The sequence below is a fragment of the Triticum aestivum genome, chromosome 1B, assembly GCF_018294505.1.
Source record: "Triticum aestivum cultivar Chinese Spring chromosome 1B, IWGSC CS RefSeq v2.1, whole genome shotgun sequence".
Lineage (NCBI taxonomy): Eukaryota > Viridiplantae > Streptophyta > Magnoliopsida > Poales > Poaceae > Triticum > Triticum aestivum.
Window position 1 is genome coordinate 588,233,562 of NC_057795.1, and position 19,006 is coordinate 588,252,567.

The 19,006-nt window shown below is 45.1% G+C and overlaps 1 protein-coding gene across 1 annotated transcript; it reads left to right on the top strand.

The window, feature by feature from the left end:
* The first annotated feature begins 13,458 nt into the window (after positions 1-13,458).
* Positions 13,459-18,772, top strand: LOC123140184 (probable alpha,alpha-trehalose-phosphate synthase [UDP-forming] 7). The gene is made up of 3 exons (XM_044559900.1): positions 13,459-15,648; positions 16,488-16,761; positions 17,873-18,772. The coding sequence occupies exons 1-3, from the start codon at positions 13,592-13,594 to the stop codon at positions 18,248-18,250; spliced, it is 2,709 nt and encodes a 902-aa protein (XP_044415835.1). The 5' UTR covers positions 13,459-13,591; the 3' UTR covers positions 18,251-18,772.
* The last annotated feature ends 234 nt before the right edge of the window (positions 18,773-19,006 follow it).

Consider the following 19,006-nt stretch of genomic DNA (forward strand, 5'->3'; position numbering starts at 1 on the left):
TCCAGTGGGAGCAAATCGTAGAGCCTGCTCGAGTGTCTACAGCACGGGAAAGATGCAAGAGAGCTCATGCTTCTTTCTCTCCAATATTGAGGATGGGGCGTCTACCCGTTGGCTGGGCAGCTGAGCTTGCTGCCAGCCCACCCGAGTTCAAGTCTTGACTTGCTTCTATAAAAAATGCCAACGAGTGTTAGCCCTTGAGTTGGTCTTTTTTCCCCTTTTCAATATTACTCCTTTGTCGTCTTAAAAAATGAGGAGAAGAAAAAACCTTGTTGTCTGATAAGTCATGCTTTACACATTAAGTCCATATATATGATTTTCAAATCTCGGATACAAATGGTTTTAGATGACGTCCCTCCTTTCCATAATCTAGTGCGTATAGATTTTTCAAAAGGTCAAACTTTACAAACTTTGACCAGGTTTTTAAAGATAAAAGCATTCATTAGATACATCATGAGAAGTATATTCATATTGTATATATTTTTTTATTGTTGACATAAATAATTTTCTCTATAAATTGGTTACAGTTCGGAAATTTTGATTATTCAAACAATCTATAGGCACTACATTATGGAACGAACAAAGTATTATCTAAAGATTAAAAAGTTTGACTGTGGGAAATATAAATCGACTAAGATGCTGGTTCTTGTAAAACCACACTCATACAAATTTTTCTCCTTTCTCTAAAGACACAAGGGAGTAAAGTAAAAGAGGGGAGGGCGGGAGAATGTCCAGTGTTCCAGGAGCAGCTAAGCTCAGGTGCTCCCGTGTGAGCTCCACCGTGGTCATCTGCGGAGCCCTTGGACCTGCACATAATTAAGGGACTTCTAGAGGGGCTTTTCACAAAAATTCCAAAATAGGAAAACGAACTTGCGGCAGCGGTAAAAATTGCAAAAAATGGTATTGAAGGTTTCTTAAAATATGGAATTCTTAGGCAAAAGAAGCGACGTAAGGCGGGGCCCATGCGGGTGGGTCCCTGGCCACACCACCTGGCCATGTGGAGGCCACGCGTGACACCTAGCACCTCCCAGCACTTTCTGGAATCGTATGAACTTGGAAAAAATTATTAAAAATCCCCAGGGTTTTGGAGCTCCGTAGGTATGAATTTTCAAAAAAAAAATCAAAAACATGAAAAAAAACAACTCTGGGGACTGAATTAATAGGTTAATCCAGAAAAAAAAATTGTTATAAAAAGTTTTTAGAAGTGATAGTATTATAATAACATAAAATAATCAAAAAATATAAATACTTTTGAGACGTATCAGTTCGCCATATGCATGAATGTTGTTGATTGTCCAAACCAACTAGATCTTGAAAATCCCTCTTTAAAGATCTTCATACCCATCAATAATCCTTGCAAATGTGGCCTGTGACTTGGAAGGGGAGTAGACAGAAGAGTGTGAAACACCAAGAAAAACACACTAGCAACACCTGTTATCTCGACTTGTTTAGTTCAATAGTTGAGTTTCGTGTCACTTTTGGAGCCAACTAATAGAGACAACATACTGCCAATTTTATAAGACAGATGCACAAACTCAAGAAAAATAATAAATAGTTGTGTGCATCACTTGATGACGGGGAAAGGGGTTGTTACACCGGCCTTTTGAGAAAATATCTTAGTTCCCTCATCTCTTTGAAGATACAAAGGAGTAAACTAAAGGGAGATAAAAAACCATCATGGTCAAGAGATTTTCACTACTGGGAACAAGCGGGGGTGCTTATGAGCCGCATTGTCTTACTGGTCAAGCTCACACCATCTCGAAGGTTTTCGTCATGCAACTCAGGTGTTCACCATATGCACGAGTGTTGTTGGCCATCCAGCCCAACTAGATCTTGAAATCCCTCCTTAAAGATTGTCATGCTCGTCAACCATCCTTGCAAAGGTGTTCCGGGTTATGGAAGGGGAGAAGACAGAAGAGCGTGCAAGACCGAATAAATTAGCTTGCAATAGTCTTTATCTCCACTTGTTTAGTAAAAAACGTCAGCTCCATGTTTTTTTCGAGCAATTAACAGAGAAGACATATTGCCATATATCAAAAACAAGTGCGCAAACTCAACGGAATTAATAAATTGCACTTAATGCACATGAGAGGGGGATACCCCTGCTTTTCGAAAAATTGCCTTATTTCTCCTCTCTCTCCGAAGGAACACAAAAGTAAAGTGAAAGGAGGAAAAAATAATGATGATCAAGAATTTTTCACTAGTGGGAACAAGGCTCAATGTCCATGTGCCACCATTGCCTTGTTGCTCAAGTGAACGTCATCTTGAGGATTTTCACCTTCCAGCTTAGGTGTTCACCAAATGCATAAGTGTTGTTGGCGATCCACCCAACCAAGATCATGAATTACCTCATTAAAGATCCTAACGCTCGTCAACCATCCCTGTGGAGAAGACAGAAGATCATGCAACACCGAGGAAAACACACTAGTGGCATTGGTTATTTCTACTTGTTTAGTCAATTTGTTGAGTTCCCTCAGACTTTTTGATCCAACTTATAATAATACATGCTGCCATATATCTAAAACATATGCACAAACTCAATTAAATTAATAAATGGATGTGTGGATCACGTTTTGTAGGGGAGAGGGGGTTACATATGCTTTTTGAGAAATTATCTTGTTTTCTTCTCTCTCCGAAGACATAATACTAAAGTAAAGAGAGGGAAACCCCCATCATGATCAAGATAATTTTTCACTACTAAGAACGAGGAGCAATGGACACTCGCAACCATTGCCTTACTGGGAAAGCTAACATCATCTTGAGAGTTTTCACCATGTAGTTCAGGTGTTTACCATATGAATGAGTGTTGGTGACCGTCCATTCCAACTATATCTTGAATTTCTTCATTAAAGATTGTCACACTCATCAACCACTTGCAAAGGTGTTCTGGTTTATTTAAGGAAGAAGATAGAAGAGCGTGCAACATTGAGTAAAAACAGTGACATTTGCTATCTCCCCTTGTGTTATTCATACATTGAGTTGTCTCTCTCTTTTTTATCCAATTAATAGAGAAGACATACTGCCATATATCTAAAATAGATGCACAAACTAAACTAAATTGATAAATGGTTGTGTGCATTACAGTGTAGGGGAGAGGGGTTACACATGGTTTTCGAGAAGTTGTCTTGTTTGTGTTGTCTCCGAAGAACAAACAAGGGAGGGAAAACCATCATGATCAAGAGATTTTTAACTACTGGAAAAAGGGGCAATATATGTGTGCCACCATTGTTTTACCAGTCAAGTTAACGTCATTTTAGGGGGTTTCACCAAGCATCTCAGGTGATTACCATGTGCACGAGTGTTTCCTACGATCCACCCAGCTAGATCTTTATTTTCTTCACTAGAGATTGTCACACCCGTTAGCTATCCTTGCAAAAGTGGTCCATACAAGGAAGGGGAGAAAACAGAAGAGAGCACAACTCTTAGTGAAACACACTAATGATATCCGCTTGTTTTGTCAAATGTTGAGTTCTCTCACACTTTTGAGTCAAATAATAGAGAAGTTACCGCGGCACATCTAAAACATATGCACAAACTCAACGAAATGATCAATGGATGTGTGCATCGCTAAAAACAGGGGAAGAGGGGGTTACACCTGCTTTCTGAGAAACTATTTTGTATACCCTCTCCCGGAAGACACAAATAAGTACAGTAAAGGGAGGAACAAAAACAACATGATCAAGAGTCATTGCCTTACTGGTCAAGCTAACATCACCGTAAGGGTTTTCACCATGCAGCTATGGTGTTTACCATATGCATGAGTATTGCTAACTGTCTGAAGGAAATATGCCCTAGAGGCAATAATAAAGTTATTATTTTATATTTCCTTATTTCATGATAAATATTTATTATTCATGCTAGAATTGTATTAACCGGAACTTTATACATGTGTGGATACATAGACAAAACACTGTGTCCCTAGTAAGCCTCTACTAGACTAGCTCGTTAATCAAAGATGGTTAAGTTTCCTAACCATAAACATGTGTTGTCATTTGCTGAACCGAATGGACAAGACCCATTCGTTAGCTTAGCATTATGATCATTCGGTTTTATTGCTATTGCTTTCTTCATATCAAATACATATTCCTCCGACTATGAGATTATGCAACTCCTGGATACCGGAGGAATGCGTTGTGTGCTATCAGACGTCACAACGTAACTGGGTGATTATAAAGATGCTCTACAGGTATCTCTGAAGGTGTTTGTTTGGTTGGCATAGATCGAGATTAGGATTTGTCACTCCGAATATCGGAGAGGTATCTCTGGGCCCTCTTGGTAATACACATCATAAGAAGCCTTGCAAGCAAAGTGACTGAAGAGTTAGTTGCAAGATGATGTATTACTAAACGAGTAAAGAGACTTGCCGGTAATGAGATTGAACTAGGTATGAAGATACCGACGATCGAATCTCGGGTAAGTAACATACCGATGACAAAGGGAATAACATATGTTTTCATGACGGTTCGACCGATAAAGATCTTCGTAGGATATGTGGGAGCCAATATGAGCATCCAGGTTCCGCTATTGGTTTTTGACCGGAGAGGTGTCTCGGTCATGTCTACATAGTTCTCGAACCCGTAAGGTCCGCACGCTTAACGTTCGATGACGATATTGTATTATATGAGTTATGTGATTTGGTGACCGAATGTTGTTTGAAGTCCCGGACGAGATCACGAACATGACAAGGAGTCTCAATATTCGAAAGGTAAATATTGATATATATATATATATATATATAGGACGATAGTATTCAGACACCAGAAGTGTTTCGGAGGCTACCGGGTACATATCGGGTCACCGGAAAGGAGTTTCGGGCAACCCCGACAAACATATGGGCTTAATGGGCAGAGGGAGGGGCAGACCAGCCCAGCCCACAAGGGGCTGGGGCGCCCCTTTTCCTGGCCGCATGCCCTAGAGGAAGGAAAGGAGGGGGCGCCACCTCTTCCTGCCTTTCCCCCTTGGTGGGAGAAAGGAAAGGGGGGGGGGCACCTCCTCCTTCCTTCCCCTCATTGCCAAAAGAAGGAAAGGGGGGTGGCCTAGGGCAGGAGCCCAATTAGGATCCCTCCTACTTGGGGCACCCCAAGGCTGCTCCCCTCCCCCTCCCACCTATATATACATGGGGAGGGGCGTGTAGAAGACACAATAACATCAACTATTGTTAGCCATGTGCGGTGCTCCCCTCCACAATTTACGCCTCCGGTCATATTCCTGTAGTGCTTAGGTGAAGCCCTGCGCGGATCACTTCACCATCACCGTCACCATGCCGTCGTGCTGACGGAACTCATCTACTTCCTCGATGCTCTGCCGGATCAAGAGTTCGAGGGACGTCATCGATATGAATGTGTGCAGAACTCGGAGGTGCCGTACGTTCGATGCTTGATCGGTCGGAACAAGAAGAAGTTCGACTACATCAACCATGTTGTCAAACGCTTCCGCTTTCGGTCTACGAGGGTACATAGACACACTCTACCCCTCTCGTTGCTATGCATCTCCTAGATAGATCTTGAGTGAGCGTATGAATTTTTTTGAAATTGCATGCTACGTTTCCCAACACTCTCCACCCCAACTAGACCTTGAATTCCTTCATTAGAGATCATCATGCCTGTCAGCCATCCCTGCAAAGGTGGTCCGGGTTGTGTAAGGGGAAAAGACAAAAGAGCGTGCAACACTAGGTAAAACACGCTAGCGACATTTGTTTTCTCCACTTGTTTAGTCAACTCGTTGAGTTCCTTGTCACTTTTTGAGCCAATTAATAGAGAAGACATACCGCCAATTTTCTAAAGCAGGTCAAGAATCTCAATGAATTTAATAAGTGGTCGTGTGCACCACTTAGTGCAGAGGGAGAGAGGGTTACACCTGCTTTTTGAGACATTATCTTGTGCATCCTCCCCAAAGACACAAATAAGTAAAGGGAGGGGAAAACCATCATGATGTAAAAAATCACTACAGAAACAAGGGTCAATGTCCGTGCACCGCCATTGACTTATCGGTCAAGCTAACATCATCAGGGTTTTCACCATTCAGCGCTGGTGTTTACCATATGCACGACTGTATCTGACCGTCCACCCCAACTAGATCTTGAATTCCTTCATTAGATATCATCATGCTCGTAAGCCACCCTTGAAAAGGTGGTCCGTGGTGTGGAAGGGGAGAAGACAGAAGAGCGTACAACACCAAGTATAATGCGCTAGCGATATTCGTCTGTCCTCTTGCTTAGTAGAACTTCGAGTTCACCCTCTCCTTTTGAGCTAGTTAATAGCGAAGACATACCGCCATTTATCTAAAACAAATACAAAAACTCAATGAAATTTTAAAAAATGGTCACGTGCATTACTTAATGCAGGGGAGAGGGCTACACCCGCTTTTTGAGAAATTGTCCTTTTTCTCCTCTCCTGGTAGACATAAATAAGTAAAGTAAAGTAAAGAGAGGGAAAATCATTATGATCAAGATTTATTTCACTACTAGAACAAGGGGGAATGTCCATGTGCTGCCATGCCTTACCGGTCAAGCTAACGTCACCATGAGGGTTTTCACCCTACAACTTAGGTGTTTATTGTATGGATAGGTGTTGTTGGTCGTCCACCCCAACTAGATCTTAAATTTCCCCATTAAAGATGATCACATTCGTCATCCATCCTTGCAAAGGTGACGAGGTTGTGGAAGGGGAGAAGAGGGAAGAGCGTTCAACAATGAGTAAAGCACGCTAGTGACATTCGTTATCTCCACTTGTTTAGTCAAATTTTTGACTTTCCTCTCGCCTTTTCATCCAATTAATAGAAAAGACATACTGTTATTTTTTCTATAACATATAAAAAAACTCAAGGAAATTGATAAATGTGTGTGTGCATCACTTAAGGGAGAGGGGGCTACACCTTCCTTTCGAGAAGTTATTTTGTTTCTCCTCAATACACAAATGAGTGAAGTAAATGGAAGGCAAAAGCCATCACGATCAAAGATTTTCCACTACTGGGAACAAGGGGCAATGCTCGTGCACCGCCATTGCCTTACTGGTCAAGCTAACATCATCTTCAGGATGTTCATCATGCAACTCAAGTGTTCACCATATAAATGGGTGTTGTTGAACATCCACGCCAACTGGATCTTGAATACCTTCATGCTCGTCAACCATCCTCGCAAAGGTGGTTTGGGTCACAGAAGGGGAGTAGACGAAAAAATGTGCAACATCGAGTAAAACACGTTAGCAATGAAGGAAATATGCCCTAGAGGCAATAATAAAGTTGTTATTTTATATTTCCTTATTTCATGATAAATGTTTATTATTCATGCTAGAATTGTATTAACTGTAAACTTGATACATATGTCCCTAGTAAGCCTCTACTAGACTAACTTGTTGATCAAAGATGGTTAAGTTTCCTAACCATAGACATGTGTTGTCATTTGATAAACGAGATCACATCATTAGGAGAATGATGTGATGTACAAGACCCATTCATTAGGTTAGCACTATGATCCTTCAGTTTTATTGCTATTGCTTTCTTCATGTCAAATACATATTCCTCTGACTATGAGATTATGCAACTTCCGGATACTGGAGGAATGCCTTTTGTGCTATCAAACGTCACAACGTAACTGGGTGATTATAAAGATGCTCTACAGGTATCTTCGAAGGTCTTTGTTGGGTTGGCATAGATCAAGATTAGGATTTGTCAATCCGAGTATCGGGGAGGTATCTCTGGGCCCTCTCGGTAATACACATCATAAGAAGCCTTGCAAGCAAAGAGACTAATGAGTTAGTTGTGGAATGATGTATTACGGAACAAGTAAAGAGATTTGCCGGTAATAAGATTGAACTAGGTATGAAGATACCGACGATCGAATCTCGGGCAAGTAACATACCGATGGACAAAGGGAATAACGTATGTTGTCATAACGGTTCGACCGATAAAGATCTTCGTAGAATATGTGGGAGCCAATATGAGCATCCAGGTTCCGCTATTGGTTATTGACCGGAGAGGTGTCTCGGTCATGTCTACATAGTTCTCGAACCCGTAGGGTCCGCAAGCTTAATGTTTGATGACGATATTGTATTATATGAGTTATGTGATTTGGTGACCGAGTGTTGTTCGGAGTCCCAGATGAGATCACGGACATGACGAGGAGTCTATAAATGGTCAAGAGGTAAAGATTGATATATAGGACGATTGTTTTCGGACACCGGAAGTGTTCCGGAGGGTACCAGGTACTTATTGGGTCACCGGAAAGGAGTTTCGGGCATCCCCGGCAAAGATATGGGCCTTATGGGCCAAGTGAGAGAACACACCAGCCCTGGTGCACTCCTATAGAGGCCAGCCCTATGAGGAGGAGAAGGAAAGAGGGGAGGGCAAGAAAAGTGTGGATTAGGATTCCTACTTCCTTCCCTCTGTTGGAGATATGCCCTAGAGGCAATCATGTATGATGATATTTCCTATGTGTTTATGAATAAAGATAGTCCTTGGACATTATCAATGATGTGTATCAGCAAGTACGTGACTTGTTTGTGGGACTATGCATTGTATGATGACTGTCCTAAAAGGTCCCTAGTCGAAAGGGCTGTGTGGACGCGCAGCCGACTAGACTAGCATATGACACGGTCGATGGCTTGGTCTCACTAGCCATGGAGCATTGGATGCTAACCGGATAATATGGACTTGGAAAGGTCTAGTCGGATTCAACGTAGTCGGATCCTAGTCGAGATAAGGTCTGAGTCAGACAGACCCAACTATGAGATGCAGCTATATGTCATCTGTGAGTCTCTAGTACAACATACGTTCTATGTCCTAAGACCTGAGCTGACGCATGTACTCGGGATGGTGACAGACTTGCTTTGGGCCGACCAAACGCTACTCCATGACTGGGTAGTTACAAAGAAAGGTTTCGGGCTTGTCCAGACCCATGCTGCGAGACGTGGTCGAGCAAGATGGGATTTGCCCCTCCGATTAGGAGAGATATACTCTGGGGCCCTCGTGTGATCCGACCAGGATAAGCATGGCCATGCGACTAGGATTATGAGATAATCCGGATAGTGGTCGGAATCACTGGAACGAGAAAGAGGTCGGGCTAGCACAAGGATGACAGTCTCGCCTTGAGCCCGACAACATATATCATGAGGCAAAGGGAACAAAAGTGTGACATGTTGTACAGGTTCACCTAACCAGCTTCATAGTCTGCTTGGTGGTCGGCACGCCTTGCTAGAGGCCGCTACCAACCGTGCAGGTCGGAGGTGATCCGAACTATGACCAAGCTGACTTGAACCTAAGGGGTCGCGCGCTTAAGGAAAGGAACCTACGAGGTCGGTTCGTAGGACACTAGTCGGATGTGATCCAAACTGGACTAGGAACGTGACTGAGTAGACTTTGGGCTTTAGGGTCCGTGCGAGGCCCAAATGTTGAGCCTGCGACGGACGCCTATATAAAGTGGAGGTGCGGCACACTCATGCGGTTGATCGCTTTGGCGCTGTGACTAGGGTTTGCATGTGTTGCGAATAGCCACCTCCACTCGCCGCCGACTGTGTGATAGGACCTAGTAGTCCGCCGCACGGTGTTCCTCCTGCACGTGCGGATACCGTTAGAGGCGATGCACTTGCGCCGCTCCGGCGAACTTGTACATGGGATCGGACGACCGGCTGTTCGAGGGAGATTGGACGAGGAGGAGACGATCCACACGGACGCGCTACCTCAACTCTACTTCCGCTGCACGGCACTGTGCGTCTAGTGGTAACGACCTGTGATCCATCTCCCATAGCATGTTCCTGGATGTTCTGCGTGTAGGAATTTAAATTTGCAGTCGACGCACCCTACCGTAGATTCCAACACCCTCTCCCCCTCTTTCCTTCCCCCTCGGTTATATATGGCAGGGGGGCGCGCGGCTTGGGAGGGACTCCAAGTAGGATTCCTCCTACTTGGGCGCCTCCTATGGCTGCTCCTCACTCCCTCCCACCTATATATATGAGGAGGGGGCACCTAGCACACAACGGACAATTGCCTAGCTGTGTGCGGCGCCCCCCTCCACAGTTTACACCCCGGTCATATTCTCATGGTGCTTAGGCGAAGCCCTGCGAGGATCACTTCACCATCACCGTCACCGTCACCATGCCATCGTGCTGATGGAACTCATCTACTACCTCGATGTCTTGCTGGATCAAGAAGACGAGGAACGTCACCGAGCTGAACGTGTGAAGAACTCGGAGGTGCCGTACGTTTGGTACTCGATCGGTGGAGCGCGAAGAAAGTTTGACTACATCAAACACATTGTGAAACGCTTCTGCTTACGGGCTACGAGGGTACGTAGACACACCCCCCCCCCTCGTTGCTACATCTCCATGGATAGATCATTGCGTGTGCGTAGGAATTTTTTTGAAATTGCATGCTACGTCCCCCAACAAGCAACACCCAGTATCTCCACTTGTTTAGACCAACCGTTCAGTTCCATGTCGCTTTTTGAGTCAATTAATAGAGAAGACATACCGTCAATTTTATAAAACAGATGCACGAACTCAAGAAAATTAATAAATGGTTGTCTGCATCACTTGATGTAGGCGAGGAGCTTACACTTGCTTTTTGAGGAATTATCTTGTTTATCCTCTCCCCAAAGACACAAAGGAGTAAAGTAGAGGGAGAAAAAACCATCACGTTCCAGAATATTTTCACTAGGGCAATGCCCGTGCACCGCCATTGCCTTACTAGTCAAGCTAACCTCATTTTGAGGGTTTTCATGATGCAGCTCAGGTGTTCATCATATGCACGAGTCTTGTTGGTCATCCACCTCAACTAGACATCAAATTCTCTAATTAAAAATTGTCATGTTCGTCAATCATCCTTACAAAGGCGGTCCGGGTTGTGTAAGGGGAGAATGCATAAGAGTGTGCGAGACCAAATAAATCACACTTTGCAATCAATATTATCTTGACTTTAGTCAAACGTTGAGGCCCCTCTTGCCTTTTGAGACAATTAATAGAGAAGGCATACCGCCATATATCTTAAAAAATTCCGACAAAAGGAATTAATAAATGTCCTTGTGCATCCCTTGATGCAGGGGAGAGGGGGTTACACCTGATTTTCAAGAAATTATCTTGTTTCTACTCTCCCCGATGACACATATGAGTAGTAAAGGAAGGAAGTCACAGTCAAGAGTTTTTTTTCACTACTGGGAGCAACGGGCAATGTTAGTGCGCGATGATTGCCTTACCGGTCAAGTTAAGGTCATCTTGAGGGTTTTCACCATGCAACTATGGTACTGGCTGTCCACCCTAACTAGATCTTGAATTCCCTCACTAAAGATTGTAACACTCGTTAACCATTCTCCAGAGGTGGTCCGAGTTGTGGAAGGGGTGAAGACAGAAGAGCTTGCAACACCGAGCAAAACACGCTAGCAACAGTCGTTATCTTCATGTCTTTAGCTAAACCTTTGAGTTCCCCGTCGCTTTTTGAGCCGATTAATAGAGAAGACATACCACAAAATTTCTACAACATGTGCACGAGCTCAAGAAAATTAATTTTATAAACTTATCAAGAAATTATATTGTTTCTCCTCTCTTCAAAGACGCAAGGGAGTAAAGAAAAAGGAGAAAAACATATCGATCAAGAGATTTTCCACTACTGGGAACAAGGGGCAATGCATGTGCGCCGCCATTGCTTTACTGGCCTAGCCAATGACATCTTGTGCTTTTTCACCAAGCATCTCATGCTTTCGCCACATGCATGTGTCGCTAACTATAACGCCATTACTAGATCTTAAATCCCTTCACTAAAATCATCATGAACGTCGACTAAGCGTGCAACGCAAGTAACACTAAGAAACCCGCTTCTGCCTTGTGCACGCGTGCAAAGACCCATGATCGATGAAGACATTGGCAATTGAAGGGAAGAGATCGAGTCGTAGTCAAAGCAATTGTGGCTCTACACACAAGCTACAGTGTTGTCATCACAACTTGTTATTCACGGTAGAGCTCGTCCAGAACACTCTTAAAAATATCTGAAAAAAGACATCACACAATTACGAAGAGTTTGAACAGACCATAGGTCAATCTGGTCATGTAATAATGCAGAGTTTTAAAAAGTTATTGACATACTCCCTTCGTTTTTATTTACTCCGCATATTAGCTTTGACCTAAGTCAATCTTCATAAAGTTTGACCAAGTTTATCAAAAATAATTTTAACTTTCACAATAACAAATATATATGTTATGAAAATATATTAAATGGTGATTCTAATGGTTGATTTGGGATTGTGCATGTTAATAATTTTTTGTATATATAACTTGATTAAATGTTACAAAGTTTGACTTGAGACAAAACTAGTATGCGATCGAGGGGTGCTAGTACATCACTACAATGGTATAATAGTAGTACTATACAATTTACAACACACGAAGGCCAACAATATGGCCCCAGCCCCACTGATCCTCACCTGGAGATTCCATCGTCAAAAGCTTGACCAGTACGTACAACAACTTGCCTTACGCTACATGGCCAACTGGCTATACTATATCATCAGATATTCCTAAACCAAATTGCACCACTGGATTGAAGTTGAACCTACCTAGCGGCAACGGCAAAGGGCACGTTATCCGAATAAAAATCAAGGGATATGCTATGCTGGTCAGACTATCATCATGGGTTGGGTGGCCAGTGCGCCTGCTGCCTCACGCTTAATTAGCCACTAAGATTGCTTGTCCTTTTTTCCTCGAAAGACAGAGCTAGAAGACACTGCCCTTCTGTTCGCTAGCTGTTTGTTAGCTGGTTGTCTGTCGCGCGAATTAATTAGGGATATCCTGCGCGCGACGCTCCTCGTGGCGTCCGTCTCGATGGATGACCGTATGCCTACCTGGAATGGGCATCCGAGGGCGACGTGGCCACGGACGGTCGCAGTCGCGGCCTCGCTGACATGCCGCGCGTGCCACGGGTGGCCCATGTGGCGCCACATCACCGGAGCGGCGACGCTGGCCACCTCACCGCAGATCAAATTCGTGGACAGCGTTGCGCCTAGTCACGGACACATCTGCAGCGTCGGCATCATGTCGACGCGGCGGCGCGGCTGCCGGACGCGTGTCCCGGGCCACCGCGTTTGGGCTATCGCTGTCGCTCGCTTGCGGGAACGGGAAGGGGGACCGGGACGTCTCATGAAAGCGCCGGACCAAATGGCCTGGGGAATTCTTTATCCACAAGCTGTAGCCCCCGGCTGATCTCGTCCGTCAATCGCGTGCGCGGAGCCATCCCGTGCGTCCGTTTGGGTGGGCCCCAGGGTCGTCAGGTGGCAGCGTGACGCCAGCTGGAGCCGGTGGGGCACGCACCACCTTATCCTCTTTTCTCCGCCGCGTGGTCTGTCTGTGTGGGCAGGGTGCACTGCGCCGGCGGGTGACAGGAATGGTAGGGCCCATCGGTCGGTGAGGGGTGGACCAGGAGGCAGGCGCCGTGCGCCGAGTCCAGCAAGGGGGCAATATACTGTGTGCTCGTCTTCCCCGTCGCCCCACTTCGGCTCCCCATTCCCCCGAACTCCAAAACGCCGGATCGGTCAAAGGCGCGGGCGGACCTAGGGTTTGGATAAAACACTCGCCATTCCGCGGATCCGGCGGGGATCGATCCGGGGGATTCAGCCATGATGTCGAGGTCCTACACCAACCTGCTCGACCTGGCGGCGGGGAACTTCGCGGCGCTCGGCCCGGCCGGCGGCGGGAGGCGCCGGTCGGGGTCGTTCGGGTCGAGGCGGATGCCGCGGGTCATGACGGTGCCCGGCACGCTGTCGGAGCTGGACGACGAGGACGACGAGCGGGCCGCCACCAGCAGCGTCGCCTCCGATGTGCCCTCCTCCGCCATCTGCGAGCGCCTCATCGTCGTCGCCAACCAGCTCCCCGTCGTCGCGCGCCGCCGCCCCGACGGCCGCGGCTGGGTCTTCTCCTGGGACGACGACTCGCTCCTCCTCCGCCTCCGCGACGGCGTCCCCGACGAGATGGAGGTGCTCTTCATCGGCACCCTCCGCGCCGACGTGCCCGCCGCCGAGCAGGACGAGGTCTCGCAGACCCTCATCGACGGCTTCCGCTGCGCCCCCGTCTTCCTCCCCGCCGACCTCTACGATCGATTTTACCAGAACTTCTGCAAGGGCTACCTCTGGCCGCTCTTCCATTACATGCTCCCCTTCGCCACCGCTCAATCTCCCAATGACAACGGTGCATCTGCCGGTGGTCGGTTTGAGCGCGCCTCATGGGAGGCCTATGTCCTCGCCAACAAGCACTTCTTCGAGAAGATCGTTGAGGTCATCAACCCGGAGGACGACTATGTTTGGGTCCATGATTACCACCTCATGGCGCTGCCCACCTTCCTCCGCCGCCGCTTCAATCGCCTCCGCATCGGATTCTTCCTCCACAGCCCATTCCCCTCATCAGAGATATACCGATCCCTCCCTGTCAGAGAGGAGATCCTCAGGACTATGCTCAACTGTGATCTCATTGGATTCCACACATTCGATTATGCCAGGCACTTTCTGTCTTGCTGTAGTAGGATGCTGGGGATAGAGTACCAGTCAAAGCGTGGATATATTGGTCTGGATTACTATGGTCGCACTGTTGGGATCAAGATCATGCCAGTGGGAATCCATATGGGTCAATTGCAGTCAGTGCTGCGGTTACCTGAAATGCAGCAGAAGGTTGCTGAGCTGCGGCAGCAATTTGAGGGCAAGACTGTGTTGCTTGGTGTGGATGACACAGATATCTTTAAAGGCATCAATCTGAAGCTTCTTGCATTTGAGTATATGTTGAAGACACATCCTAAGTGGCGGGGCAGGGCTGTGTTAGTACAGATTGCTAACCCAGCACGTGGGAAGGGAAAGGATATTGAGTCCATTCGGGCTGAGATTCAGGATAGTTGTGAGAGGATTAACAGAGAGTTTGGCCAGTCCGGGTACAGCCCAATTGTTCTCATTGATCGGAATGTCCCAAGTGTGGAGAAGCTTGCATATTATACGGTCGCTGAGTGTGTCGTGGTGACGGCTGTGAGGGATGGGATGAATTTGACCCCATATGAGTATGTTGTCTGTCGACAGGGCATACCTAGCTCTGAGTCTGCACCTGAGGTGAGTGGGCCACGCAAGAGCATGCTAGTTGTCTCGGAATTTATTGGGTGCTCACCTTCACTGAGTGGTGCCATTCGTATTAACCCATGGAATGTTGAATCAACGGCGGAGTCACTAAATGAGGCCATATCAATGTCAGAGCGTGACAAGGAGCTGAGGCACGAAAAACATTACCGCTATGTAAGCACACATGACGTTGCATATTGGTCAAGGAGCTTTATCCAGGACCTGGAGAGGGCTTGCAAGGATCATTTCAGGAAGCCATGTTGGGGCATTGGATTGGGATTTGGATTCAGGGTGGTGGCACTAGACCCAAATTTCTCAAAGCTTAGTTTTGATTCAATTATAATGTCTTATGGGAGATCAAAGAGTAGAGCTATATTTCTTGACTATGATGGTACATTGGTGCCACAGGCTTCTCTCTACCAGAAACCGAGTGAAGAATTAGTAAGCATCATTAATACCCTATGCTCGGATAAGAACAACATCGTCTTTATTGTCAGTGGAAGAAGCAAGAATAGCTTGGGATCAATGTTCTCCTCATGTCCAATTCTAGGCATCGCGGCAGAGCATGGCTATTTCTTAAGGTACAATTTTTTATTACCACTGTTGTACATTTTGCTTCAGATTAACAGTGAAGTCTGTACTTTATTCAGACATAATAGGAATAGGAGTCTAGGTCAACTGCAGATGCAAAGGTCTCAGTGTTTTCTGCTTCATCGAGCAAATAGCAATCTAGTTTACTTTTGTTGGTTTTTCTTGTATCAATAGGAAATTCTTCATTTGTTCCTTGTCAGGCTACTACATGCACCAGTTGTTTGTTTGGTACTCCCTCCATGAAATTAGGGCGTCAGGTGGGAGAATAACGCAGTGCTTGACAAAATACCCCTCCCTCGGATCTGCTTTACTGATTCACATTATTATCTGTCGCTGCATGCACATAGCATGATTGGCTAAGGCTGCGCATTCTGCTCCTCTATAGCATTCACACTCTAGGATTGGCCAGCGTGAGGCCCATATTAAACGGATGCTTGTTATCGAGGCGCGTGGAGCGAGTATTTTGCGGCGCTTTTCAAGGGTAAATCTGGGAAATAAACTGCATGAGATTCTCTCCTTAATTGCTGTGCTCAGAATTGTACGCCCTCCTTTGGCGATCGGAGGGAGTACTTCACTGTAATGACCAACTAGCGGAGTCAGTAATTAGGACTTGTAGGTTCATGCACCTTATGTTCATTAAACTCGTGTACCAGGTTCTGCTTTTACTTCACACACGTCATAAGATGTTTGTTCATGTTTCTTGGCTGCCCATTTCTGTTTAGCGTTTTTATTACCTGGGGAGAATGGAGATCGTTGCAGACTGATCATGATTTTTAGAATCCACTGGAGAATTAAATAGATGACGAAACACTATGTTTCCATATTGTAGGTGGACAAGAGATGAAGAATGGCAAACCAGTACCCAGTCCCCAGATATTGGATGGATGCAGATGGCCGAGCCAGTGATGAATCTTTATACAGAAGCAACTGATGGATCCTACATTGAAACCAAAGAGACTGCTTTGGTGTGGCACCATAGGGATGCTGACCAAGGCTTTGCGTCTTCTCAGGCAAAGGAGATGCTTGATCACCTGGAAAGTGTACTAGCAAATGAAGCAGTCTCAGTCAAGAGCGGCCAGTTCATTGTTGAAGTCAAACCTCAGGTTCGCCATTACCATTTGTTGCATTACATTAGACGAGGTCACCAATTTTTGTGCCATCCATAGAGTACATGCGCACATGATTTTCCCTTCATTTGTACTCCCTCTGTCCGGAAATACTCGTCGGAGGAATGGATGTATCTAGATGTATTTTAGTTATAGATACATTCATTTTTAGGCATTTCTCCGACAAGTATTTCCGGACGGAGGGAGTATCTGTATGAGATAACCTATGACTTGCTCTGCATTTAGCTGGTGCCCCTACCTGATGTTCGCATAATACTTCTGTGTCAATCACACAAGCCATGTTGTTTCTTGTACATTACAGTGGGCCTCGATCACATGCCCGTAATTCTAAGTCTGCTTGTAATCAGTTTCCTGCTTTTTTGCTGGGTTTGGCTGGCGCTACGTCCGCTGATTCGGTGAATTAATTAGCCAGATGAGCTGCGTCACATGCAAGCGTGAGGGGCGATGCTGTATGCAGAATTTAATTAGTTACATTTGTGTAATTGACGCAACGACAAATGCATGCCTGATTTAAAAGTTCCTTCCTCTCTATCCCATTGGTGCATGTGGTCAGCATTGCACGAGGAATTAAATCTTTTCTGTAACTGGTGCCGAGTTAATGTTGCATTGGTCTCAATCTCAGCGTTTTGGCCAACGGGCCTTTTAAACCCAGACGGATGAAGTAGTCACTAGGCTTCTTGTACATTACAGCGAGGCTTCTATATTTATTACCTTCACAACTTTACCCTGTTGTGAATACCTTTCAGTTTTACGTTAGGTAAGGAGTATATTGTTTTAAAACAAATTTGTGATTTGTATTCAAAATTTATTCTCTTTATGTGGCCTTGCTTGCTTCACCATATCAACAATATAAACTGTCCTTGTTTAGTTGTTTACATGAGTACTGTCATACGCAGTGCATGCATCATATTGCATCCACTTCTTTCCCTCTTTAGATGCTTTAATTTTTTCAAAAATGTCATTCAATCAGAAGTATGGAAATTGACCACAATGGTTTTACTAAATTATTTCAGGTTTTTATTTTTTCTGATCTTTGCATTGCTGCTGAATTTCCATTAATTCGCTTGGTTGTCTCTTTGTACTGCAGGGTGTTAGCAAAGGTCTTATAGCTGAGAAGATACTTGCATCAATGAAGGAGAAAGGTCAACAGGCAGATTTTGTTTTATGCATTGGTGATGATAGATCCGATGAGGATATGTTTGAAAATATTGCGGATGCCATGAAAAAGGGCATTGTTGCTCCAAAAACACCACTGTTTGCATGTACTGTGGGGCAGAAACCGAGCAAAGCCAAGTTCTACCTGGACGATACATATGAAGTAGTCAGTATGCTGAGTGCACTAGCAGAAGTTTCAGAACCAGACCCAACGGCAGGCTTGACAGATGACTTGGCTACATCAGTCTCCTCGTTAGACATCGGTGATGAACAAATACAGTTCAGTAATACAAGGATAGAAGGATCTTAGCCTGGAACTGAATCTGCATACTATGATGCTTTGACTCACTAAAACTATTTTCTTTGATCCGAAGCGGTGGAAGCAGTGGGTAAATGACCCACAGCAGGGCAAAAACTATCTTACAGGTCACAATCATTAATTTCTTGGACTCATGATTCATTGTAGAGAAGAAAATGTGTTTCTCCTGGTGGACAAGGAGTTATATAGTCTGAAGCTGCAGAGAGAGGGGTTACAATCTGGTAGCTACAATAGCCTCGTTCCTCAGTTGGTTACTGCATTTCAGTGCGTTGGCTGCAAGAAGACTCATATGTGCATAGCTGATCTTTCATGCTCTTCTGTTCTCCGTGATATGGAGAATATTGGTGTTAAACCTGTGAAAGGACAACTGTTGCAGCTTGTCTGTCGGCTTGATTAACAAAAAGATTGTCTAGTCAAGAAACCTAGTTTTTCTTTTCTTGTAATGTTGCGCAGGTGTCTGACTATCAAGGATGAGATTCAGATGATAATTTGACAGCGCTATGTGCACCCTTATATCTGGCTATGTTTTACCTTAGGTTGCTATATATAATTCATAATGTCATGAACTTATAGTAGTTTGTATTGCTGATGATCACTAAAAAAAATAGTGTGCTATAGCATCGCTATAGCCTTTGAGAGGAGCCGCTGCTACGCTATAGCCAATTTCTTCGCCATGGCTGCTATATATCACACTAAATTACACAATAGCATGCTAAATTGTGCTAAATCACATAAGCTTTTAGCGTC